Source organism: Quercus suber, unplaced genomic scaffold (assembly GCF_002906115.3).
Source record: "Quercus suber isolate HL8 unplaced genomic scaffold, Cork oak 2.0 scaffold_629, whole genome shotgun sequence".
In the NCBI taxonomy this organism is placed as follows: domain Eukaryota; kingdom Viridiplantae; phylum Streptophyta; class Magnoliopsida; order Fagales; family Fagaceae; genus Quercus; species Quercus suber.
The window spans coordinates 271,570-298,114 of record NW_027070071.1 but is presented as its reverse complement, the minus strand read 5'-3'; the positions used below and the strand labels follow the sequence as shown (position 1 = coordinate 298,114).

The 26,545-nt window shown below is 37.1% G+C and overlaps 1 protein-coding gene across 1 annotated transcript; it reads left to right on the top strand.

The window, feature by feature from the left end:
* Positions 1–1,137: 1,137 nt before the first annotated feature.
* On the top strand, positions 1,138–1,899 carry LOC112012346 (uncharacterized). Its single transcript, XM_024044740.1, has one exon. It carries the CDS (start codon positions 1,138–1,140, stop codon positions 1,897–1,899), a length of 762 nt encoding a protein of 253 aa, XP_023900508.1.
* Positions 1,900–26,545: the final 24,646 nt, after the last annotated feature.

The window sequence follows — 26,545 nt, the reverse complement described above, 5'->3', positions numbered from 1 at the left end:
AGGGACTCCAGTCAGAAATTAAATAGGGAAAAAACCTCCCCTTTCTTTAGTAAAAACACAGAGAGGACAGTACAAGAGGGGGTAAAGAACCTATTTGGAGCTCAAATCATTTAGCAACACGAAAAATACTTAGGGTTGCCTCTGATGATAGGAAAAGGAAAAAAGAAAGCATTTAATAGACTGAAGGATCAAGTGAGAAGAAGGATTGCCGAGTGGAAAGGTAAGCTCCTATCAAGTGCGGGTAAGGAAATCCTCATTAAAGCAGCGGCCCAAGCCACCCCCACATACATAATGAGCTATTTTAAGCTCCCAGATTCTTTATGCGAGAACTAAATAGCATGATGAGTAGTTTTTGGTGGGGACAACAAGGAAGCGAGAGGAAAATAGCTTGGGTATCATGGGGCAAAATGTGTACCAGGAAAATAGACAGAGGGCTGGGTTTTAAGGACTTAAAAGATTCAATCTTGCACTCCTTACTAAACAGGATTGGCGGCTTCTTTAGAATACATCCTCCCTTCTCCATAGAGTTTACAAGGCCAGATATTTCAAGAACTCAAGCCTTATGGAGGCCCAATTGGGGAGGAACCCTTCCTACGCATGGTGAAGCATATAGGCTGCAAAGGGTATATTGAGAGGGGCATGAGATGGATCATGGGGAATGGGAGAACGGCTAATGTTTGGGAGGACAGATGGCTCCCAAATCCAGTTTCTTTCTAAGTATACAGTCCAAGAATACAAGGGGTAGATGTGGAGAGAGTAGTTGACCTGATGGATTGTAGAAAAGGTACACGGGATATGGAGAAAGTAAATAACATTTTCCTCCCTCATAAGGCTAAGGTGATCTTGAGCATCCCAATTAGCCCTAGTCTACCTGAGGATTCCTTAGTTTAGGCCTGGACAAATAATGGGAGTTTTACAGTTCGAAATGCATATGGGGTAGCTCTTCAAGCTCTCAAAGAAGGCTAACAGAACAGTGACAAAGGGACCAGCTCGGATAATTCAAAGATGACTAATAGATGAAAGTCCATTTGGCAACTAAAATGTCCAAACAAAATTAAACATTTTTTTTTTTTGTGGAGGGTGTGCAAAAATATTCTACCCACAACTAACTGCCTAGTTAGAAGGGAAATAGGGACAATGGATGGTTGTGTGTGCTGTGGTGAAAAAGAAACATCAGGTCATACCCTATGGAATTGCTCGATAGCTACAGAGGTGTGGAAGGAATCAGGTATTAAGTTTCCTTCTAGAGTTTCACAGCAGGAAGAATTCATTGACCTTATCTGGTTGATGAAGAAGTATGCAAGGGAGGTGGATTGGGAACTATTTGCGACCACAGCCTGGGGAATTTGGAAGAATAGAAACCTAGTAAAGCACAAAGGCAGATGCAAACTGACCAAAACAATAGCTAGGGATGCAGCCAACAACATAAAGGAGTTTTGTCAAAACAATAACCATAATGACACGAATCATAGAACGAGAAGGCAAAGCAGACCAACATGGTTCCCCCCCAAGCGTGGATGGTTCAAAATCAACATCAACGGGGCTATGTTTAAAAAGGAAGGGCAGTCAGGAGTGATAGTGGTAAACAGAAATGAGAAGGGAAAGCTGATGGGAGCAATGTGTAAGAAAATTCCTTTCCCGCTTGGGGCGTTGGAGTCAGAAGCAATAGCAGCTGAGGAAGGAATTGCATTGGCAAGAGACCTAGGACTTGGAGAAGTAGTGATTGAGGGAGATGCTTCAATAGTAATGTCTGCACTTGTGAATCGTGACCAATCCTTAAGCTCAATCAAGAAATTGGTAGAGAGCTCAAGAACGAAGTTGAAGGCATTCAAGAAGTGGGAAACCAACCATGTGCGAAGACATTGCAATATTGTAGCACAATTGCTTGCTAGATGTTAGAAATACTAAATAATTGTATTGTATTTCTCAGTGAAAGAATATACATGAGTGCCTTTATATAGAGGCATATGAGTGCAGTATAAGTAAGAGTGTAGTACAAGAATGTGTGCTATACAAGTAATCTAGTTGGGCTTAAAGCCCACAACACTATACACGTTAATAGCCCCCCCTCAAACTCAAGGTGGATGTAAGACCAACTTGAGGTTGTCAACCAAAGTACGAAAGCGTCCCTTAGGATGTGACTTGGTAAAGATATTTGCAAGTTGATCTTTAAAGGAGACTGAGATCAGCTTGAGAGCACTATGGACAAGATGATAACGAATAAAATGACAATCGATCTCGATGTGTTTAGTTTGTTCATAGAAGACATCATTGTGAGTAATATGAATGACACTCTGGTTGTCACAATAAAGAGGAGTAGCAGAGGATGTAGACACACTTAAGTCTTTGAGAAGCCATCGTAGTTAGAGGAGCTTAGATGTGGTATCAGCAAGGGCACGATATTTTGCTTCAATATTGGAGTGGGCCATATGAGTTTGTTTCTTACTTCGTCAAGAAATCAAAGAAGAACTAAGAAGAAAGTAATAACCAATGGTGGACCTACAATCAGTGGGATCTCCTGCCTAATCAGCATCAGAAAATGCAGAGAGAATAAGAGGAGACTGAGCAGAGTAGAAAAAACCATGGAAGATAGTGTCCTTTAGGTATTAAAGAATGCGCAAAACAGCAGCATAGTGAGTTGATCGTGGAGCAGACAGATACTGGTTCACCTGGTGAATAACATAGAAAATGTCTGGACGAGTAACAGTGAAATAAACTAGGCTGCCAACCAAGTGTCTGTAAAAAGAGGGATTAGACAAAGGTTTTCCCCTTAAGGGAGTCAGATGGGCATTAAGCTCAACTGGAGTGTCAACAGTTTTGCTATCAGTGAGTCCAGCTTGAGACAAGAGTTCAGAGGCATACTTGTCTTAAGTAATATAAAGTCCATCTGTAGAATGAGTGATTTCAAGACCCAAGAAGTAGCTAAGATGTCCAAGATCTTTCATCTCAAACTGCTAACTGAGAAAATCCTTGAGTTCTTGAATGCCACTGAGGTCATCACTAGTTATGATCATATCATCCACATACAGGAGAAGTAAAATAGTGCCTTTGTCAGTGCAACAAAGAAATAAGGTAAAATCATAATGACTGGCCATGTAACCCAGGCAAGAGATGGTAGAGCTGAATTTGGCAAACCAAACTTGTAGAGCTAGTTTGAGACCATAAAGTGCACGTTGAAGGTGACAAACCTTGTTTAAGTCAACAGAGAGACTAGGAAGAGGTTGCATATAAACTTCTTCACTTAAATCCCCATTAAGGAATGCATTTTTGACATTCATCTAAAAAATGTCTCATTTACTAGTAGCAGTAATAACTAAGAGGGCACGAACAAATGAGATACGAGCAATCGGAGCAAAGGTCTCTTCATAATCAATCCTATACTCCTGTGTAAAACCTTTTGCAACAAGACGAGGTTTGTAGCGCTCAATGGACCCATCAGACCGAGTCTTAATCTTGTAAATCCACTTACAACCAACCACAGATTTCCCAGGGGGGAGTGTCACAAATTCCCAAGTATGGTTTTTAGATAATGCATCAAGTTCCTCTTTCATTGCAATCTGCCATAAAGGGTCAGTGGAAGCCTTACGATAGGTGTGAGGCTCGTGTAGTGTAGCAAGGGCAATGTAACAATGATAGTCAAGTAAATGTGCAAAAATGGATCTTACCCGAGTTAAGTGACGAGGTGGAATATCTTGTGCAAGATCTTCAGGTAGAGCAAAAGCAGGGGACCCAAGCTCAAGGTTAGGGTTATGTAGCTCGTCTTCTACCTGTTCATCGTCGACCTGTTCATTAAAGGGTGAACTAGGAAAGGGATCAATGATATCTGGTGGTTGGACAGAGAAGTCTATAGGAGAATCAGGAGCAACTACAGGAGGATCAAGAACAGCTACAGAAGGAATATGTGCCTCATATGGAAAAAGATTTAAGACAAAAGAGGAAGATAAGAAGGCAAGGAAGTGAGAGAGCTCAACAAAGAGGCGATGTTCCCAAAAGACAACATTGTGGGAGATACAAAGACGATGAGAGATATGATCATAACACCAATCCCTTTTGAGTTTCGCCATAGCCAAGAAAACAACAAGGCCTTGACCAAGGCTCAAGCTTGTTATGCTCATGTGGCTGAAGAAGAACGAAACAAGCAGAACTGAAGGAGCGAAGGTAGTGATAGTCTGGAGGTGACCCAAAAAGGCGCTCATATGGAGTTTGATTTTGGATAACAGGACTGGGAATGCGATTTATAGCATGAACAGCATGAAGAGCAGCTTCGCTCTAAAAAGGAGCAAGAACTTTGGCAGAGAGAAGGAGAGCATGAACAGTGTCAAGAATATGACGAAGTTTTCGTTCGGCTCTACCATTTTGCTAAGAGTTACCTGGACAAGTTAATTGATGAACAGTGGCATAGGAATGCAAAATAGTTTGGAAAGCATATTGAGTGTGCTCAAGAGCATTATGAAATTGAAAAATTTTAATGCATTTGGAAAACTGAGTTTCAACCATTTTTGCAAAATTAGAATATACTTGCAACAATTCAAAACAATGTTTCATATTAAAAATCCTGCTATAGTGAGAGTAATCATCAACAAAGACAACAAAATATCGAGACCCATTAATACTAGAGACAGAGGAAGGCCCCCAAATATCAGAATGAATAAGGTTAAAGATATCAGTGGATATTGATTCACTAGTATTGAAAGGCAAAGCTGGTTGTTTTCCTAACTGACATAAAACACAATCAAAATTTTTTGTAGATACTAAACCTAGTAAACCTCTAGAAGCCAATTGTTGTACCTGAGAGGAAGATGCGTGATCAAGTCGAGCATGCCAAAGTGCAAGGGAAGGAATTGAAGAAACTGTAGCAGCTACAGCAACAGAAATAGGAGCAACAAGTGGAAGATAAAGGTTGTCTATAGGAAACATACGCCCAACTCTGGGACTGGTCCTAAGCTCCTGTCCCGTCCTCGAATCTTGCACAATACACCCAGAATAATCAAATATAATAACCTAACTCATCTAATTGTCCCACAGAAAATAAATTGTAAGAAAGGTCAGAAACATTAAAGACCCTAGGAACCGAAAGGTTGGAGGTCGAAACAGAACCTATATTATGACCAGATATTGTGGAACCATTTGCTATGCGAATATTAAGATGGTGTGGTGCAGATTTGAGTTTAGAAAATAAGGACGAGTGAGGTGTCATATGCTTGCAACAAGTGGAATCCATAAGCCAAGAGGAAAGAGACATACCAGAAAAAGTTGAGAGAGAAGAGGAATAAGATGCATTACCAACCATACGAATGACATTGGCGGTGATATTTTTAAGGTCATTTGTGAATATGGTGAAAGTGCGTCCTGAAGACATAAATTGTGCAGAGGAGCCATTGGTTGGACACTCTCAGTGTTAGCAACAATAGCAGCAGAAATTGAAATAGCTGATTTTTTGCGATGATAGCAAGTCTCAATGTATGGGTTTGGATAGGAGGCAAAGTTGCGGCGCGTTTCCTCTGTGCGTTTTCTCTTTTTTTTTTTTTTTTTTTTTTGCACTGTTCACTCAATATTTAATATTAAAAGTGGGTCCCACAACACTATTCACACATTTAAAAATTATTTTGCTACAGTGTTTTCAGCAACAATAAGTTTTTATCAACTTTCAGCAACAATAAGTGCTATCCAAACGGACCCAATATTGTGGCCAAAATGTTTGCAAAAATTGCAAAAACGTTTGCTAGATTGTCAGCAACAATTATTGCAACAAGAAGAAGACCTGTCCTTATTCTTCATTAGAAGCAAAATATGCAAAAGTGGAATGCAAAAATGAAATCTACATGAAAAACTGGGTAAGGAGCACTTGGACTATAAAAAGTCAACTCTAGCAAAAGTCAATGTTCAAACTAGGTAAAGTCAACCGATGACGTCTGTAGGCTGACTAGGCAATGACGTCAGTAGATGATGTCGGCAGCAACCTGGATGATGATGTCAACTAGGGCTAATGTGGTAAAGTGACGTCACAGATGACGTCAGCAGCAGTAGGGTTGGCGACATGTGTAGCGCGTGAGGCACGTAGACAATGTGGTTGAATACTTCAGTGGCACGTGAGAGTGCGTGGGCAGTCTAACGATGCCGATTCTTTTTTGATGAGGTAGATTGGAGAAGGACGATTCAGATAATGGCAGCAATGAGATGATCTGAGCAATATTGAAGGCACATGAAGTGCGTGGAACAAACTGCCGAATCTTTGACCAGCGTGTGGAGGCGAATGAAGGGTCAAATGATGATAATTCCGATGGCGTTGTGTATATAGGTTGAAAATCTACACGATGATATGTCTTATGTCCTAATCAAAGGTCAGATGTGGAAGATCTAACGGTGGCAGTGATCTTTGTGGCGGTGATCGAGCTTCTTGTAGTGAAGATTCAACCTTGGGCACCTCTGACGACGGTGGAGCAATCAGGAGAGGGCATGAAAAAGGTTTACTAATCGAAGAAGTTGAGGGAGCAAAAAATACCAACAAAGACAAGACTGCAAGACACAAGAAAGTTAAAGCAATGGCTCTGATACCATGTTAGAAATACTGAATAATTATATTGTATTTCTCAGTGAAAGAATATACATAAGTGCCTTTATGAATATAGTACAAGTAAGAGTGTAGTACAAGAATATGTGCTATACAAGTAATCTAGTTGGGCTTAAAGCCCACAACACTATACACGTTAACACTAGAAATTCTTGTAATGTTGATGATTGTATTGTATGGGTTGAGGATACCCTACCCCTGATCACTAATCAAATCTATAAGGATGTTTTATCTATGGGCTTAGGCCCCATTTAATGAATTTGGTTATGTTTGACTAAAAAAAAAAGGGGTACAATTTTGAACTAGGGATCCACACAATCGCTAATCTGAGCTTGTTCTCAAAAGATATATAGAGGTAATCCTCCTCCAATGGGTTACTGTAACATTTACATGCTTGTCTTGCTGTGTAACCAAGTACAAACCAAGAAACTAATAGCTATTTGTAGTGGATTGCAACTAACAAATCAACCAGAACTGAAATATGTTTGGTTTAGGTACGACTCTATATGCAATGAAGGTTAGAAACCAAAGATACTAATATATGACAAACATATATGTCGGACCATGAGCTATGCCATTCCACCTCAAAACCAATTGGTGATAAGGAAGACACACTCAAATCTTTTATGGCATTCGACATCACGCCACGTGGGCCCATTTTTAGAGTGGTTGTAAGGAGTCAAATTGTGTTCCCCCCAACAATATGATACAACATGTTTACGATGAGACTATCTTATGATATCAATCAGTTTTTGGTGTAGGCGTAAATTGAAACCTAGATCTCTTATTTAACCATTAGAGACTTTAACAGTTGAGCTAACTAAAATCCACTACCAAATATGAGAGTGATGCTCCATAAGATTGTCTAATTAGATACTTTCTTGACAGAGGAAGGGAGAAGAAAAAAAAAATCATAAATGAGAGTACCATGATGGATATGTATTTGACTACTAGTATGAAGTATCTATACTTCCTCGTTTGGCGCAACTGTATCGACAAGCAAATGATTTGTTTGAATATCTTATAATTAGGTTAATCTTTTAACTTGATATATCAATCACCATATATTGCTTGTTTAATTTATATTTTAGTTTAATCTTCATTTCTAGCCAAACTAGGCTGGGGAAAAAAAAAAAAAAAAAATCATTCCAGGTACCATTTCTGCCTGACCCGGGCTAAACCATTCTCAAAAAAATTCAAAAAAAAATACAAAAATTCAAAAAATTAAAAACATCATTCCATGTACCATTTCTACCCGACTCGGGCTAAACCATTCTTAAAAAAATTCAAAAAAAAAATAGTACAAAAATTCAAAAAATTAAAAAACAATATTTTGGCTTCATTTCTAGCCAAACTAGGCAAGACAAGCCGAAAAAAAAAAAAAATTCATTCCAGGTACCGTTGCTGCCCAACCCAGGTTAGAGCATTCCCAAAAAAATTCAAAAAAAAAATAACAAAAAAAATTCAAAAAAAAAAATTAAAAAGTCATTATGGCTTCATTTCCAACTAAACTGGGCTAAGACAGGTTGAAAAGAGAAAAAAAATTTACATTTTGGGAACTGTTTTTGCCCGACTTGGGCTAGAGCATTTGCAAAAAAATTAAAAAACAAATAGTAAAAAAAAATTAAAAATGTCATTCTATCTTCATTTCTAGCCAAACCGAGCCGGGCAGGCTAAAAAGAGAAGACAAAAATTTTCATTCCGAGTATCGTTTCCGCTCGACCCGAGAAAGAGAATTCCAAAAAAAAAATCGAAAAAACAAAAATAATGTCAATCTGGCTTCATATCTAGCCAAACCGAGATGGGACAAGCCGAAAAGAGAAAAAATTTTTTCATTCCAGGTAACGTTTATGCCCGACTCGGGCAATAGCATTCCTAAAAAATTATTAAAAAAGAGTAAAAATTCAAAAATTAAAAAACATCATTCTAGTTTCATTTCTTGCCAAACTGAGCCAGGACAAGCTGAAAAAGAGAAAGAAAAAAAAATTTCTTGGTACCATTTTTGCCAGACTTGGGCTGGAGCATTCCCAAAAAAAAATCAAAAAGAAATAGTAAAAAAAATTTAAAAAAAATTAAAAAAAATGTCATTCTGGCTTCATTTCTCAAACCAAGCCAGGACAAGCCAAAAAAGGGAAAAAAAAAACAAGCAAACAAAATTTCATTCCAAGTAAAGTTTCTGCCCGACCCGACATAGAGCACTCCCAAAAAAAATTAAAAATATTTAAAAAGTCATTCTGACTTCATTTCTAGACAAACCGGGTCATGACAAGACGAAAAGAGAAAGAAAAAAAATTTCATTCCAGGTATCGTTTCTGCCCGACATGGGCTGGAGCATTCCCAAAAAAATTCAAAAAACTACAAACATCATTCTAGTTTCATTTCTAACCAAACCGAGACATGACAAGCTGAAACAGAGAAAAAAAAAATCTTTCATTCCGAGTACCATTTCTACCTGACCCATATTGCATCATTCGCAAAAAAATAGTAAAAAGAATTCAAAAAATTATAAAATGTAATTCAAGCTTCATTTCTAGCCAAACCAGGACGGGACAAGTCGAAACAGAGAAAAAAAAAGTTTTTTCATTCTAGGCACCGTTTTTACCCAACCCGGGCTAGAGAGTTTCCAAAAAAAAATTCAAAACTAGAAGTAAAAAAATTAAAAAAAAAAAAAATTCATTCTGATTTCATTTCTAAAAAAAACCGAGCCAAGGCAGGTAGAAAAATAGAAAAAAGAAAAAAAAATTGATTCTTGGAATCGTTTCTAACCAACCTGGGTTGGAGCGTTCCTAAATAAATTATAAAAAATAGTAAAAAAATTCAAAAAATTAGGAAAGTCACTCTGGCTTCATTTTTAGCCAAACTGGACTGGGACAGGCCAAAAAAGAGAAGAAAAACTTCATTTCTAGCCAAACCAAGATAGGACAGGCTGAAAAAGAGAAAGAAAAAAAATTTCGTTCCAAGTATCGTTTTTTCCCGAACTAGGTTTGAGTTTTCGCAAAAAAAAAAAAGTAAAAAAACAAAAAAACTATAAAACATCATTCTGGCTTCAATTCTAGCCAATAGGACTAGTACAAGCCGTAAAAGAGACAAAAAATAATAAATAAATAAATCATTTCGAGTACCCTTTCTGCTCGACCCAAGTTGGAGCATTCCCCAAAAAATTCAAAAAAATAAGTAAAAATATTTATTAAAAAAAAAAAGTCATTCTAGCTTTATTTCTAGGCAAATCGGGCTAAGGCAATCCCAAAAAGAGAAGAATTTTTTTTCACTCCGAGTACCATATCTACCCGACCCGGGCCAGAGCATTCCCAAAAAAATTTAAAAAATTATTAAAATGATTGAAAAAATTAAAAAAATTAAAAAAAAAAAAAAAAAAAACTTCATTTTGGCTTCATTTCCAGCCAAATCAAGTCGGGAAAGACTGGAAAATAAATAAATAAATCGTTTCGGGTACTGTTTTTGCCGACCTAGGCTGGAGCATTCCCAAAAAAATTCAAAAAATCAAAAAAGTCATTTTGGCTTCATTTCTAGTCAAACCAAGCTAGGATAGGCCAGAAAAGAGATTAAAAATTAAAAATTAAAAATAAATAAATAAATAAATAAAAAAAACTTTTTGGTACCTTTTTGCCCAACCAGGACTGGAGCATTCCCAATAAAATTGTTTAAAACAAAGTAAAAAAAAAGAAGAAAAACTTTTTCATTCCAGGTACTGTTTCTACCGACCCTAGCTGGAGCATTCCCAAAAAATTTTTTAAAAAATAGTGGAAATTAAAAAAAAAAAAAGTCATTCTGGCTTCATTTCTAACCAACCCATGCCGAGACAAGCTGAAAAATAGAAAGAAAAAAAAATTTCATTCTAGGTACTGTTTCTGCCCGACCCAGGATGGAGCATTCCCAAAAAAAATTCAAAAATAAATAGTAAAATTTTTTTTTTTAAAACAAGTCATTTTTTATTCCTTTCTAGTCAAACTAGGCTGGGACATGTTGAAAAGAGAAAAAAAAAATTGTAATGGATACCATTTTCGCCTGACCTGGGCTATAGCATTTCAAAATTTAAAAAAAAAAAAAGTAAAAAAAACTTCATTCTGGGTTTATTTCTAGCCAAACAGGGCTAGGTCAGGCCGAAAAAAGAAAAAAAAAATTGTTCTGGTATCGTTTCTTCCTAAACCAGGCTAGAGGGTTCCCAAAAAAAGAAAAAGGAAAAAAAAATTAAAAAAAAAAAAACGTCATTCTGGCTTCACTTCTAGACATACCGGATGGGACAAGCCAAAAAAGAGAAAAAAAATTATTTCATTTTACTGTTTCTGCCCGACCCGGTCTGGCAAATTCCCATAATTTTTTTAAAAAAAATACTAAAAAAATTCAATAAAAAGTAAAAAACGTCATTTAAGCCTCATTTCTAGCCAAACCGAGCCAGACAGGCCGACAAAGAGAAAAAAAAATTTTCGTTCTGGGTACCATTTTTGCCCGACTCAAACTGTAGCATTCCATATGAAATTCAAAACAAAAAGTAAAAAAATTCAAAAACATCATTTTGGTTTCATTTCTAGCAAAACCGGGCCGAGTTAAACCGGAAAAGGGAAAAAATCTCATTTCGGGTACCGTTTCTGCCTGACCCAGGCTAGAGTATTCCCAAAAAATTAAAAAAAAATCAATAATTGTATGGATAAAGGGCCCAAATATGAGTATTGGGCTGTGGACCGTGTCTGAGGACATCAAGTAGTCCGAAGACAGGCAATAATGACGGAGGTCTACAAGACAATGGTACGTGGAAGAACTTTGGTCATGAGGAATTAGAGACGTTGTCCAAGGAGAAGTACCTCCTCGGCTAAACCTAGTAGAGGTCATAAGTCCAACTTTTCATCAAAAACAAGGCAACAGATGATTATACTGGCAAGGAGAAGCATCAGGTGGGAATAAGACAAAAAAGAGTTGGGAAATATCTAAGAAGAAAGCTAGTACTATCTCATTGAATGCTTTGCAGCCAACCTCCTGACCATATTAATGTGAAGGTGATACCAGAAAAGTAACATTCAGCCTTACAGCTACCTACAAAGATTTCAAGAAGGTGTTGATAGCACAAGTATCAAAGTCAGCAATCTGATCTACATGTAGAGGGCGAAGATGAAGTAAGAAAGGGAAATATAAAAAGAAAAATCCCAATGCAAAAGGATCATCAGATAATCTATAGAAAAATCATTGTACGCTCAAGAACTGTAGTTTTGTATAAGTCTAAGAGAGAGAGAGAGATATACATATATATATATATACAACCTTCCTCGAACTTGGCCAAGGAGGACTTTTCTTGTCCAAACTATTTGTTTATACTTTCCAGTAACAACTAACCTATTAGGATTATTGTCTCCCTCACTCATTGAAAGTTTAGTTTCAAGTCCACTCTCTACAAATTCATTATTTTGGGCTCTTTGAAGCCATTGACCTTACTTTTGGGCTTTGGGAGCAAATTGTGCCCTTATAGTAATAAAATTCAAAAAATTAAAAAGCATCATTTTGGCTTCATTTTTAGTCAAACTCGGCCGAGATAGGCTGAAAAAAAGAAAAAAAATCATTCCGGCTTTTTTCCTAACCCGGATTAGAGCATTCCCAAAAAAATTCTAAAAAAAAGTAAAAAAATTCTAAAAAAGTAAAAAAATCATTCTGGACACATTTCTGGCCAAACTGAGCCAAGACAAGCCAAAAAAAAAAAATCATCGTTCTGGGTACCATTTTTCCCTACATGGACTAGAGCATTCCCAAAGAAATTCAAAAAATAAAAAATTCTACAAGAGAAAAAAGTCATTATGGCTTCATTTCTAGCCAAACCGGGCCAGGACAGACCGGAAAAAAAAAAATCGTTTCAAGTGCCATTTCTGCCCAACCTGGGCTGAAGAATTCTTGATAAAATTTTTATAAAAAAATAGTAAAAAAATTCAAAAAATTGAAAAAGTTAGTTTGGCTTCATTTCTAGACAAACCAGGCCGGGATAAGCTGAAAAGGAAATAAATATTTTTTCTTTCCGGGTATGGTTTTTGCCCGACCAAGACTAGAGCATTCCCCAAAAAAATCATTAAAAAAAATTTTAAAAAATAACTAAAAAAAAAAACTAAAAAAAACATCATTCTCACATCATTTCTAGCTAAACTGGGCCGTGGTAGGCTAAAAAAACAGAAGAAAAAATTTTGCATTCTGGGTATTATTTCTGCCTACCCGGGCTAGAGCATTACCAAAAAAATTCAAAAAAAAAAAAATCATTATGGCTTCATTTCTAGCCAAATCGGGCCGAGACAGGCCGAAAATAAGGAAAAAAAATTTTCATTCCTAGTACCGTTTTTGCTTGACCTAGGCTAGAGCATTCCAAAAAAAATTCAAAAACGTCATTTTGGCTCAATTTTTAGCTAAACCGAGCCAAGAGAGGGCAAAAAAGAAAAAAAAATACGTTGTTCCAGGTACTGTTTCTGCCCGACCCAGGTTGCAGCATTCCCAACAAAATTAAAACAAATTGTAAAAAAATTCAAAAAATTAAAAAACAGTCCGACCTGTGTTGTAGCATTCCTAATAAAATTCAAAAAATGTAGTAAAAAAAATTCAAAAAATAAAAAATAAAAAAATAAAAAAGAAAAGTCATTTTGGCTTCATTTGTAGCTAAATTGGATTAGAGAGGCTGAAAAAGAGAAAAAAAATCATTCCAAGTACCCTTTTTTCCCAACCAGGGCTGTAGCACTCCCAAAAGTTTATTTTTAAAAAATTAGTAAAAAATTCAGAAAACTAAAAAACAAAATCATTCTGGCTTCATTTCTTGCCAAACCGGGCTGGGTTAGGACGAAAAAGAGAAGAAAAAATATTTCGTTCTGGGTACTGTTTCTGCCCAACATGAGCTGTAGCATTCCTAATAAAATTCAAAAAAATTGAAAAACATCATTCTGGCTTCATTTCTAGGTAAACTAGGGTGATAAAGGCCGAAAGAGAGAAGAAAACAAATTTCGTTCCAGGTACCATTTTTGTAGACCCGAGTTACAGAATTTCCATTAAAATTTATAATAAAAAAAATAGTAAAAAAATTAAAAAACATCATTTTGGCTTCATTTCTAACCAAACCGAGCCAAGACAAGCTGAAAAAGAGAAAAAAAATTCCAACGCGGGTACCGTTTCTGCTGGACCCAGGCTGCAGCATTCAAAAAAAAATTCAAAAAATTCAAAAAAAAAAAATCATTCTGGATCCACTTCTAGTCAAACTGGGCAAAACAGTCTAAAAAATTAAAAAAATAAATAAATTTCATTCTGGGTACCGTTTCTACCTGACCCGGAATGGAGCTTTCCCAACAAAATTCAAAAAACTAAAAAAACGCCATTCATGCTTCATTTCTAGCAAAACCAGGTCGGGACATGCCGACAAAGAAAAAAAAAGTTCTGTGTACCATTTATGCCTGACCCAGGCTAGAGCAATCCCAAAAAAAAATTAAAAATTGTAAAAAATTTCAAAAAAAATCATTCTAGCTTCATTTCTAGTCAAACCAGGCTAGGACAGGCCGAAAAATAGGAAGAAAAAAATTGTTCCAAGTACCATTTCTGGCTGACCCGAGATGGAACATTCCCTAAAAAATTCAAAAAAAATAGTAAAAAAATTCAAAAAATTGAAAAACGTCAATTAGGCTTCATTTCTAGCTAAACTAGGTTGGGACAAGCCGAAAATGGGGAAAAAAATTTTGTTTCGGTTACCGTTTCTACCAACCAAGTATGGAGCATTCCCAAAAGAATTCCAAAAAAATAGTAAAAAAATCGAAAAATTAAAAAACGTCATTTTGGCTTCATTTCTAGCCAAACTCGGCTGTGACACGATGAAAAATAAAATGAAATTTTTTTCGTTCCGAATACCGTTTTCGCTCGACTTGGGCTAAAGCATTCCCCAAAAAAAAAAAAAACAATAGTAAAAAAATTAAAAAACATCATTCTGGCTTCAATTTTGCCAAACCAAGTCAGGATAAGCAGAAAAAAAAAAAAAATTTGTTTTGGGTATCGTTTCTGCCCAACCCAAGTAGGAGCACTCCAAAAAAAAAATCAAAAATAAATTGTAAAAAAATTTTAAAAAAAAGTCATTCTGGCTTCATTTCTAGCCAAACTGGGCTGAGACAAGCCGAAAAAGAGAAAAAGAATTTTGTTCTGGGTTCCATTATGCCCAATCCGGACTGGAGCATAACCCAAAAAATTCAAAAAATCAAAAAAATGTCACTTTGGCTTCGTTTCTAGACAAACTAGACCGGGACACATCAAAAAATAGAGAAAAAAAAAATTTGTTCCAGGTACCATTTCTGCCTAACTTAGGCTGGAGCATTCCCCAAAAAATTCAAAAAAAAACTAAAAAAAACATCATTCTGGCTTCATTTCTAGCCAAACTGGGCCAGGACAAGCAAGAAAAAAAATTTCCTGTGCTTGTAAGAGACAACACTTCTTGAGGGATGCTGTTAAAAAAGAGATTTGGGTGCTTGTAAGGGCACCTCTTTTTTGGGTAATGGTGAGGAGTCGCCACTTATTTTTTTAAAAAATAAAGAATAAATAAAAAATAAATACAAATTACATGATCAAAATACTGTGGTGGGCCTTTTGTGATTTTGGGCTGGACTGCCTCCTGCTATATTGGACCTGAGTGTTCTGGATAGGAGAGTTGGGGCCGGTCCAATTGCAATTCACCTTGGTCCGGCTTATGCACAAACTATGCCCCATTTGCCGAAACTTGTCACATGCCCATGGTAGACAAAATTGCTACAAAAGAGTTATGGCGGATAAATGTAATAAAACAATGATAATGGAAGCATTACTGTTAGGGAAAATAAGTAAGAGATTCTTAATTAAAAATAGGTAGAAAGAGCACGTTATAGGTGAAATTGCAAAGATAAGAGAAGAAACAATAGTAATAAGTGGTAAAATCAAAGAAGTAAAAGATCAATTTGTCGTGTTCAATTGTGTTATAGGGCTAAGGCCAAGGAGGGAACCACTTCCTCAACGTGGATAACCTCACGGGATAATCTTGCCATAGAAATTATCCACTTTGAGGGAATGTGCCTGAATGGCTTGTGCCCAAATGAGTTTTTTATCCTTAACAGAGAGTAGGCTTTTAGAGGGAGAGAAGGGAATGGCCTGTTGGTGCATGCCTGCCATTCTACACTCTTTATTTCTTTTCTTTCTCTTTTCTCTCCATTTTTTGTTACTTTGATTCTTTCCCACTCCTTTCTTTCTTTCTCAATGCTTGCTCGTGTGGTGTTATGGTGATGGTAGTGTAGTGATTCTCCTCTAGAGGTTGCTATGGTTGTGATTTGTGTTACTGTCCATAGCAAGGACTCTTTATATACTGCCTGTTGTGACTGTCTTTTACCATTTTAGCCTTTAACCACTTTTGTCTGGTTTAGAGTGTTCCTCCCGACCACCCATTGGTTTGTCAGTTGTTCAGCCACCACCACTTACATGTGCTAGCTGTGCCACTCCCTATACCAGACAAAGAAGGCTATCTTGTTTGCTTGCTCACCGTGGCATTGTCTCTTACTGTCCCTCATGGCATGCATCTAGTGGTTCCAACTCATCCTTTCTTCTTTTGGGTGATATGTCATCCCAGCAGGACATCACCCCCGAAAGAATATGAACGGGAACCCTAGAATAGGCTTTCCCTTCTCCCCACTGCCAGACCATACCCTCTCTTACCTCTGGCCCATGACCCACCACTCCTGTATTGGCTGGGTACATGTTGGTAGTGTCTGGACCTTACGTGTGCTCCACTTCCTGTATATGTTGAAAGCTTGTCTGCCGCTCATGCATTTGCCATGGTTTGAAGGCTCATCTGTGCATTCTATCGCTCATCCTTGACCTTTTATGGCGTGAACTGTTTTCTAATCTTTCATTCTTTATTGGCTAGCTCTTTTCAAGGGCTGGGCCTTGCTTGGTCGTGGGTTTTTTCCTTTTTAGCCCATTCTTTGCTCCTTCCAGAGTCTTGTTGTCATTCCTATCATACCACTCTACCATTCCTGCCGTGGTGTTATTTGACCCGTGTTTACTGGGCCTGTTTGGGTTTGTTGCCTATTCTTCTCTTGATGACTCAATATGGTCATTGGATTTATACTCATGCTACGTTGGGCTCTCTTAACCCATTACATTGCTCGTGGGCTTCTTTGTCCAATTTCTTTCTTCTTGAGCATCCTTGGCCCATTTGCTTTTCTTTGGCATCCTTGGCCCATTTGCTAACTCTGCATTCCTATGGGCTACTAACTCTTTTAGGTTTCCCTGGCCCAATTATATTATTCTTCATCCTTGGGGCTCATAGGCTTTCCACTAACCCCTTACTTTCTTGCTTCATTACCTCAGGCTTGCTATGGCCCATTCTCACTTTTCTACATCTAATAATGCCCGTGGGTTTACTACTTCTCTCTCTAGGCTCCTTTAGGCCCACTTGCTTTCCTCAAGACCCATTTATTTACTTTATGGGCCTATAATCCATTGTTATTGTCATTTGGGCTTAATAGTTTTTTCTATTAATCCACTAACTCTACTCTGCCCATATTGTTGGGCTTCTTCCTACTACTGGGCTTCCAAAAACGAGTATCAACAAATACTTTATTGTCATTGATTGAATAAAGAAAAATACAACTTCGGTAAATTAACCTTACAAGGCTTTGGGCCCTAGTTACAATTTATGGAAAAGAATACAAAGCTTGGGTCCTAGTTACAATCTACCAAAATTAAAAGACAAAACACTAATCTACCTATCCAAAAATCCTAAGCTCAGGGCTTAGGTTACGGAATGGGAAGGTGTTAGACGCCCATTCTACCCAAACAAATTCTGGTCTTCTGGACTCTAATGACCAATATACCATTTTTACATGATATTGATTGATATGTTAAACATACAGGACAGCCGCTTGACAAAAATTAATTTAAATAAATCTGCCTTGTGAATGTGTCCTCTTTTTAAAGAATATCCAGATCTATTTTGAGAATTAAAAAAAAAAATTGATTTGTTTTGTAAAAAAAAAAAAAAAAATTAAATATGTTTTTATGTAAAAGAAAGAATAAGATTTTGTTAAAAAGAATCAGATCTGTTTTTATGTAAAGTTAAAAAAAGAGTGGTTTTATCAAGAAAAAATCAGATCTGTTTTAATGTAAATGAAATAATAAAATTTTGTTAAAAAGAATCAGATCTGTTTTTATGTAAAGTTAAAAAATAGTGGTTTTATCAAGAAAAAATAAAATTTTTTTTTAGGAAAAAAAAAAAAAGACTTTTTGAAAAAGGATTCACATTCATGAGGTGAATTTATTATGCATGTATCACATATTAAAAAACTACAACCTAACTTTCAATCCCTTCTTTTAAATTTCAAAATCTGCAATTTTGTAACAAAGAAAACTTTTTTCAAAAAAAAAAAAAAAAAATAAAAAAAAAGAAACATAGATCTGAAAAATACAGATCAGTTTTTGTATTTAGAGGAAATCAGATCTAAAAATATAGATCAGTTTTTTTTGAATTTTGAAAAAAAAAAATCAAATTTGTTAATATAGATAAATTTTTGAATCTTTAAAGAAATTAGATCTAAAAAATACAGACTAGTTTTTAGTTTTCATAAAAGAATTTTGTTAGTCAATGCAGATTTTGAAACTTAAGAAAAAGAATTACAATAAACAATCACTTAAGCACATGTTAAAGAAAATTCTAGCAATGTATTTAAGCATGGTAATTATATATCAAGAACAAAACATAATAAAGACATGCTAAACATATTCATGCATCAAACAATAAAAATAAATGATAGAAGAAAAGAAAGAAAAACAGAATACCTCTTACATGAGTGTGCTCTTCCAATGAAAGAATATTTTAGGATTCAAAAAATTTTGTTCACCTCCTTGAAGCCTAAAATACTTTACTTACAAAAAAGAAGTTCTTAAAGCAAAAGCCTCCAAAACTTCTTTAACGTAAGGGGAATTGAAAAGTCAGAAGAGAAGAGTCATTAATTCTAATTTGTTTCCTTTATTTATAGAGGTTGGGATGCTTCAATGAGATCATATATGAATTGGTACGCGCCCTTATCTCTAAAAAATCGAAAAAGGTAGGCCTTATCTTAATCAGGGAGTGCCCAAGCCGAGCCACAAATTTGGGCCTATCAGCACTTGGAAAGTGCCAAATGGCTCTCCTGGGTGCCAAGCCCACATTTGAGTTTTTGTCCAATTTGGACTCCCTTTTTGAGGATTTTTTAGCCGGGAATTGTACTTAGATGCATTTTTTATTCGTATTCTAAAAAACTAATCCCTTTTTCTTGATATTCAGGTTTTTAAAGTGATAATTATTTTGTAGATAAGCATCCCAAAAAGTCTTAATTATCCACAATTTCTTTGTTATCTAATTATCTATTTTATTCCCATGTAAACAAGTCTATTTTTGACATTGACCAACAACCAATCACAAATTATTTAATTAATTTTAATTATTTAGCCAATCAGAATTAATTTAAATTAAGCATGCATGGTCGATTCTACCCAAACAAAATGCATGCAGACTGTGCAAACTTGATCATGTGATATCTTTCAATCTAACGGTCCAATTTGGAAATCGAACACGCGGACGTGACCGTTAGAACCTCAAGATCATTCTTATGATATGCAATGAATGAATTAATGCATGTAATGCAACTCTAAATTTTGGGTATATGAATGGTCACTTTAATCATTTTCCTTGATTAAATTATGGGTGCAAAATCAAGTATCTACACAAATACTTCAATTATGTTTATTAAAAAAAATACAAAATTACTTCTTCAAAAAAAAAAAAACAACACTACCTCTCACATACAAAAGGGGGGAAAAACCTTATTCTTACCACCAATTTGTATTTAAATGTTTGATTCCTATCTATATTTGTGATCTATTTGAATTCAAATACTTCACTTATGTTTATATATAAAAAAATACAAATTTCTTCTTCCAAAAAAAACCCACTACCTCATGTAAAAACTACTCATTCTTATTCCGAAATTTTTATGTTTTTTTTTTTTTTAATTCTTCAAAACATTCCAAAATTTTTATATCCAAATTCTATGTAGTTATCACAAATTCCCATCCATCCACACTAATGTATATCATCTTTCTTTTGTTCAAAGCCCAAACCTTTTTACTTATCACAATTCTTATCCCCAATTAATAAATTCAAATGTTACATTGGGTTTCAACTTCTTACAGTACAAAATTGCCCTCATTTGAACATGTTAAAATTGCATCTACCCCCTGCTATCTCAACTCCCTTTAGCCACTATCAAGCATATTATGCCTCCCACCTTCCTACTTCACAGATTCATTCTAATTTAACAAACCCACCAATTTCATGATAGAATAAAATGCAGCAACCTTTGAAATCCGCTGAATTTCAATATTTAAAGGTAGATTATATCTAATTTATGGAGAAAAGAATTTTTATTGAGGTATGTATTTAAAGGTGTTTGTTGTTGACAAATAGCTTGGCGAGAGAGACAGAGATCATTGACTACAAGCCTGGTCTTAATTTCTATTGAGATATGTATTTGATTCCTTTGTAATGTTGAGCCTACTTTGATCAGTTTTTGGTTTTACCTTTAGCCTAATTGTACTTGCAAAGCGCGTGTAATGAATCTAGTATTAAAATAAAATAGTTACTTTTTTGAGAACTTATGTGAACTAGATACTAATTAGAATATTTGATATCAGTTTTATTATAAATTAATTGATTAATATATTTTTGATATTTAATGAAAAAAAAAGGTCCTTAGATTGACTCAAACTAGTACAAACTCGAATTAATATTTAAATTTAGATATTTCATAATTAATTGTTTAAATTTAGATATTTAACCTAAAATGCTCATGAATTGACTTGATCTAACCCGACTGACTAATGGACTGTTTTTGAGGGAAATGAAATTCAACTATTGGATTTAGACGAGTGTAGGCATTAAAATTTTATGATGTATTCACAGCCATCCGATTGTTCAGGATAAAATATTTGTGATCAAATTAATCTCCAATTGATGAGGTGGATGATCAGCAAATGAAATCAAGCCATGTGGCAACATCAAATAAGAAACCCATATGGCAATGTCAGAAGAAAAGACCTATATGGAAAGTTCTTATTAAATAGGAGACTAAATTAAATCCATAATTAGCTCTCAATAAATGCTGAGAGAAAATTTCAAATTAAATACGACTGAGATGCCTATAAATAGGGACTTCTTATATAAGAAAGGCACAGACACTTAGAGAGAAAACACTACTAACACTCTGCCAAAATAAAGAGTCACCTCTAAAGTTCATAAGGTTCCATTGTTCATCAAGGCATATTCCTACTTCTTCAAATCAAAGTGGGGATTCTCCTTTAATCTAGTTTGAGATCAAGCCAACGGCCCTCGCATCAAATCAAGCACGTTCAACTATTCATTCAATTTGACGACATCAAAGCACGATTCAAGATCAAGCTTCATAGCACCTTCGGATCGTAACGTTTCTTGGAGATCGAATCAGAGGAATTTATTGTACTCTTTCATTGTAAAGATTCATACAGAGGATTGTACTCACATATATACAAATCAAATACAAGTTGATTATTTGTTGCACTATTTCGTGATCGTGTGATTTATCTTTTATGAAAATTGTGTGTACAAATTTCTGGCATGCCTAGTGGGACCTCTTTGCCTCTTATCTCTTTCTCCATCCTAGAAATCTTCAATTCTCCAATCCACCTAGTTCAATGGCCTCGAAGAAGTATCAAATTTCCAAGAATGCTACCAAAAGCGTGGGGGGGGGGGGGTCAACAAGCAGTAGTACTTCCACAGGTCCATGGCTTGAAACAAAGCTAAGGCAATGAGCCTCCTCACATCACAAGAAGTCGAGGGAAAAGCTCCTGTGACAAAACTCATAAGTGCCCTAGCCCAACCAAAGACTGTCATCTCCTTGAGCACTTTGAGGACAAGCAAGCACACTTCCTCTAGGAAGGGAGATTCATCATTTGTTCTAGAGGACTCAACGATTAGGAGCGAATATCACTATTCTGCATCAGATGCTGGGTCGAGTAATGCTTCACAGTCAAGTTCTTCCCAAGGATCTCCCCAAGAAGTCACTTCATCTATTTTACAGATGCCTGCGAGTTACTAACCTCCTCAGTTTCAACAGTTCGTCGAGAAAGGGAATCCGAAGCAACATATCGCTCATTTCATCGAGACTTGTAATAACGCCGGTACGAATGGGGACCTGCTCATGAAGCAATTTATGCGTACCCTTCAAGGAAACGCCTTTGATTGGTACACAAATCTTGAACCCGAGTCCATTGATAGTTAGGAGCAAATGGAAAGGGAATTCTTAAACCGTTTCTACAGAACCCAACTTACCGTAAGCATGCTGGAATTAACCAATACGAAGCAATGGAAAGATGAACCAGTGGTAGAATACATCAATTGTTGGCGCTCATTGAGCCTCGATTGCAAAGAACGCCTTTTCGAATCTTTAGGAGTGGCAATATGCATCCAAGATATGCACTGGGGGTTGCTTTACATCCTCCAAGGGATCAAACCTCACACCTTTGAAGAGCTTGCTACCCAAGCCCATGACATGGAGCTTAGTCTATCTAGCCATGAAGAAAAAAGGCTTACCTGTTGACCAGCAGCATAAAGAAAAGAAAGATATGAGGAAGGGGGATAAGTCTTCCAAATCCATGGTTAAGGAATCTATGACCATTGCTGTGGAGCCGGTGAAGATCTCTAGTAAAGAGAATAAGAGAATGGAGAAAAGGGCCAATCCAATGCAAGAGCGGGAGAAGAGTCGATTGACTTTGAAGGAGATGGAAGAAAAGACATATCCATTTCTAGATGCCAACGTTCAAGGCATGCTCGAGGACTTATTAGAGAAGAATGTGATCAAGCTTCCAGAATGTATGTGTCCAGAGGAAATGGGGTGAACCAACAACCCAAAATATTGTGTATACCATCGAGTTATAAGTCACCCTGTAGAAAAATGTTTTGTTCTAAAAGACCTTATCTTAAGGCTTGCAAAGGAGGGTAAAATTCTCTTAGACCTAGATGAAATTGCTGAGGCAAATCATGCTACGTTCGCTGTTGGATCCCCAATCTCTATGAAGTCACCAACTCCAATGGAAGTGCAGTCCACCTTGCCATCAACATCAAGGGCATATTGCAAGCACATCCAATTTGGAACGCTTAAGCCTATGCACACATCATGCTTCAACCCTCAAGATGATGATAGAGTTGCCGAAGAATTGGCAGGTGACGAAGAGGATTGGACTTTTGTGACCTACAAGAGACTTCGAAAACAATGTAACCTAAAACCCCATGTTCCTTACAAGAAAAGGGAACTTCGAGCAAGCGATTCAAAAGTTGCTCCCAAGGGGAAGGGAACAAATGGTTTGAAGAAACAAAGAAAGGGAGCTCGTCCGAATGAAGGCCCCCTATCGGTCACGCTACATGAGTTTTTCCCTAAAGGCTTTCTTATAGAGGGCCTAATGACAACCACTTACATGGTCTCTTGCCATGATGTTGATGATCAAGAAAACCTCACCGGAAAGGAGGAAAAAGTGAACCTTGAAGAAACTAAAGGAACAAAGGAAGAGGAAAGTGAAACCCATGCCTCGGAAGAAACAGTTGCTATATGTGCTCACTGCCGTGACAAGATGACGTTCGCTGATGAGGATCTCCTATTAGGCTCCAAACCACACAATCGACCATTTTTTGTCTTAGGTTACACACGGGGGGAAAAAGTAAGCCACATCCTCATAGACGATGGGTCTGCCGTCAACATAATGCCCAAAGGAACAATGAGGCGCCTAGGCATATCCATGGAAGAGTTATCCAAAAGTCGACTCATCACCCAGGGCTTCAACCAAGAAGGACAAAGGACAATCGGCTTGATTCGGTTAGATGTGACTATTAATGAGTTGAAAGAAAGGCCTCTCTTCCATGTGATCGATTCGAAGACCTCTTATAACTCGTTGTTAGGACAACCATGGATTCATGGGAATGGTGTTGTACCTTCTACATTGTATCAATGCTTCAAGTATTGCGATGGCAAGCAAGTAAAGGTGGTGACAGTAGATTTGCAACCATTTACAGCGGCAGAATCTCACTTTGCATATGCCAAGTTTTACTTCGATTACGACACAACCTATGATGTACCACAAGAGGAGTCTATCGAAAAGAAGAAGGCAAAACGTAAGGAAGGAGGCAAGCCCTTCACGGAAGGTCCAAAACCTAACTCTGAAGTAAGAAAAAAGTTTCGTGAAGAGAAGAAAGAGGCACCCACGGTCTTACGATATGTGCCAACGTCTAAACGAAAGGAAGGGCAATCCCTATTCGAGTTGACAATGGAGACTAAGGATAAGTGCAAAAAGTCTATTCAAGAGGAAGATATCGCTATCCTTAAAAGTGATTTCACCTTACCATTACCGAAATTAGGCCAAGTGGCGTCCACAAAACCCCCCACTCAAAGGTTTCACTAGAGCCACATGTAACCTTGTTAAAGAAGATTCGTTGCCAGTTAGAAGAACAGAAGAGGGTTTCGACCCTAAAGCATATACACTTCTGGCAAAATCAGGCTATGATTTCCAAAATCCTCTACAATTAGGGCAACTTTATTCAGATTACGTGGAAGAGAAGTCACATGGGCTTAACTCGACCCAAAGCAAACTGAAGCAACAAGGTTATGCAATCGAGATTCCTAGAATTGGGCTGGGGTATTCATCACAAGAGCCAATTTGAATCTCAGCCAAAGGGAAAGGAAAAAAGGCGACATCACAATACATCACCTTTGAAGTTGAGGAGGAGAAGTCACATGGGCTTAACTCGACCCAAAGCAAATTGAAGCAACAAGGTTATGCAATCAAGATTCCTAGAATTGGGCTGGGGTATTCATCACAAGAGCCAATTTGAATCTCAGCCAAAGGGAAAGGAAAAAAGGCGACATCACAATACATCACCTTTGAAGTTAAGCAGGAGGGGAAGCCAAAGCCTGTGTCAAGATCTTCTGTATTTGATTGTCTAGGAACATCTGCTCCTCGAAAGTCGATATTTAATAGATTAAGCATCTTCCTCCCTACGAAGGAAGGAACCTCACGTACACATAGGTTGCCATTTGATAGGCTTGGGTCTACGAGTAGCTCAACCGACACCCCACAACCCAAGGAGGAGAAAAGTGGCCTACAAAAGAGAAAGGGCACCGAAGCCTACAACCTTATCCCTTCGCACATGAAACGTGAGTTGATTGTAGAAGTTAGTATAGGAAACTCCCTTAAAGTAAAGCGATGGACTATTGTGCACACACGAGAGCTCAAGAAGCAAGTTGACAATGGGGATTCATCCGAGAAGTACAATTCCCAAAGTAGGCAGGATTCATCCGATAAGTACAATTCCCAAAATGGATTGCAAACATTATCCCTGTCAAAAAGAAGAATGGACAAATTTGAGTTTGTATTGATTTTCAGGACTGGAATAGAGCGTGCCCAAAAGATGACTTCCCACTTCCAAATACAGAACGTATGGTTGATACGACTAATGGTCATGAAGTATTATCATTCATGGATGGCTCATCAGGATACAACCAAATTCGAATGGCACCCGAGGATGAAGAGCTCACTGCTTTTTGAACTCCAAAGGGGATCTACTATTATAAGGTGATGCCTTTTGGGCTCAAGAATGTCGGCGCAACATATCAACGGGCAATGCAACGAATTTTTGATGACGTACTCAACAAAATTGTGCAATGTTATGTTAACGATTTAGTTGTTAAGACAAAGAAAAGAGGGGTTCATTTACGAGACTTGCGCATCATATTTAATTGGCAAAGGAAATATCAACTCAAAATGAATCCTCTCAAATGCGCGCTTGGTGTCACATCTAGGAAGTTTCTAGGATTTATTGTTCGACATTGAGGTATTGAAGTGGATCAATCTAAAATACACGCTATCCAAAGGATGCCTGAACCAAAGAACCTACAAGAGCTTCAAAGCTTACAAGGCCATCTTGCATACATTCGACGTTTCATATCGAATCTAGTAGGACGATGTCAACCATTCAGTCGACTGATGAGGAAAGATGCCACCTTTGAATGGGATGAGGCTTGCAGGAATGCATTTGAGAGCATTAAAAGGTATCTGCTTAACTTGCCTGTCTTAGGAGTGCCCATGCCAGGAAAACCTCTAATGCTCTACATTGTTGCACAAAAACAATCACTTGGGGCCCTCTTAGCTCAGAAAAATGAAGAAGAAAAAGAGAAAGCATTGTATTACCTTAGTCGAAAGCTAACTGGGGTAGAACTAAGGTATTCTCCAATAGAGAAGATGTGTCTTGCACTTTTCTTCTTCATCCAAAAATTAAGGCACTACATGCAAGCACACATAATACACTTGGTTGCAAAGATAGATCCAGCAAAATACGTCTTGTCTAGGGCAATCATGTCTGGATGGTTGGCAAAATGGGCTGTAGCCTTTCAAGAGTTTGAAATCGTGTATGTGCCCCAAAAGGCCATCAAGGGGTAAGCCCTAGCAAATTTCCTTACTGATCATCCTATTCCTGCCGATTGGGAGCTCTCAGATGATTTTCCAGATGAAGATGTATTGTACACCGAAGTCCTTCCACCTTGGATGATGTTCTTTGATGGAGCCACACGGCAAGAGGAATCCGGTGCTGGGGTTGTTTTCATGTCAGCACAGAAACAAGCGTTACCATTCGCCTTTGTGCTTAGTGAACCATGTTCAAACATTGTTGCTGAGCATCAAGCCCTTATTGCTGGCCTCCAAATGGCCCTTGATATGAAGATCTCATACTTGGAAGTCTATGGCAACTCCAAGTTGGTAATCAATCAACTTTTGACACAATATGAAGTTAAACATGAGGGTTTGATTCCTTACTTTCAGATGGCTATGCGATTAATTGAAAAGTTCGACGAAGTTTCCTTGGAGCATATCCCTAGAAAT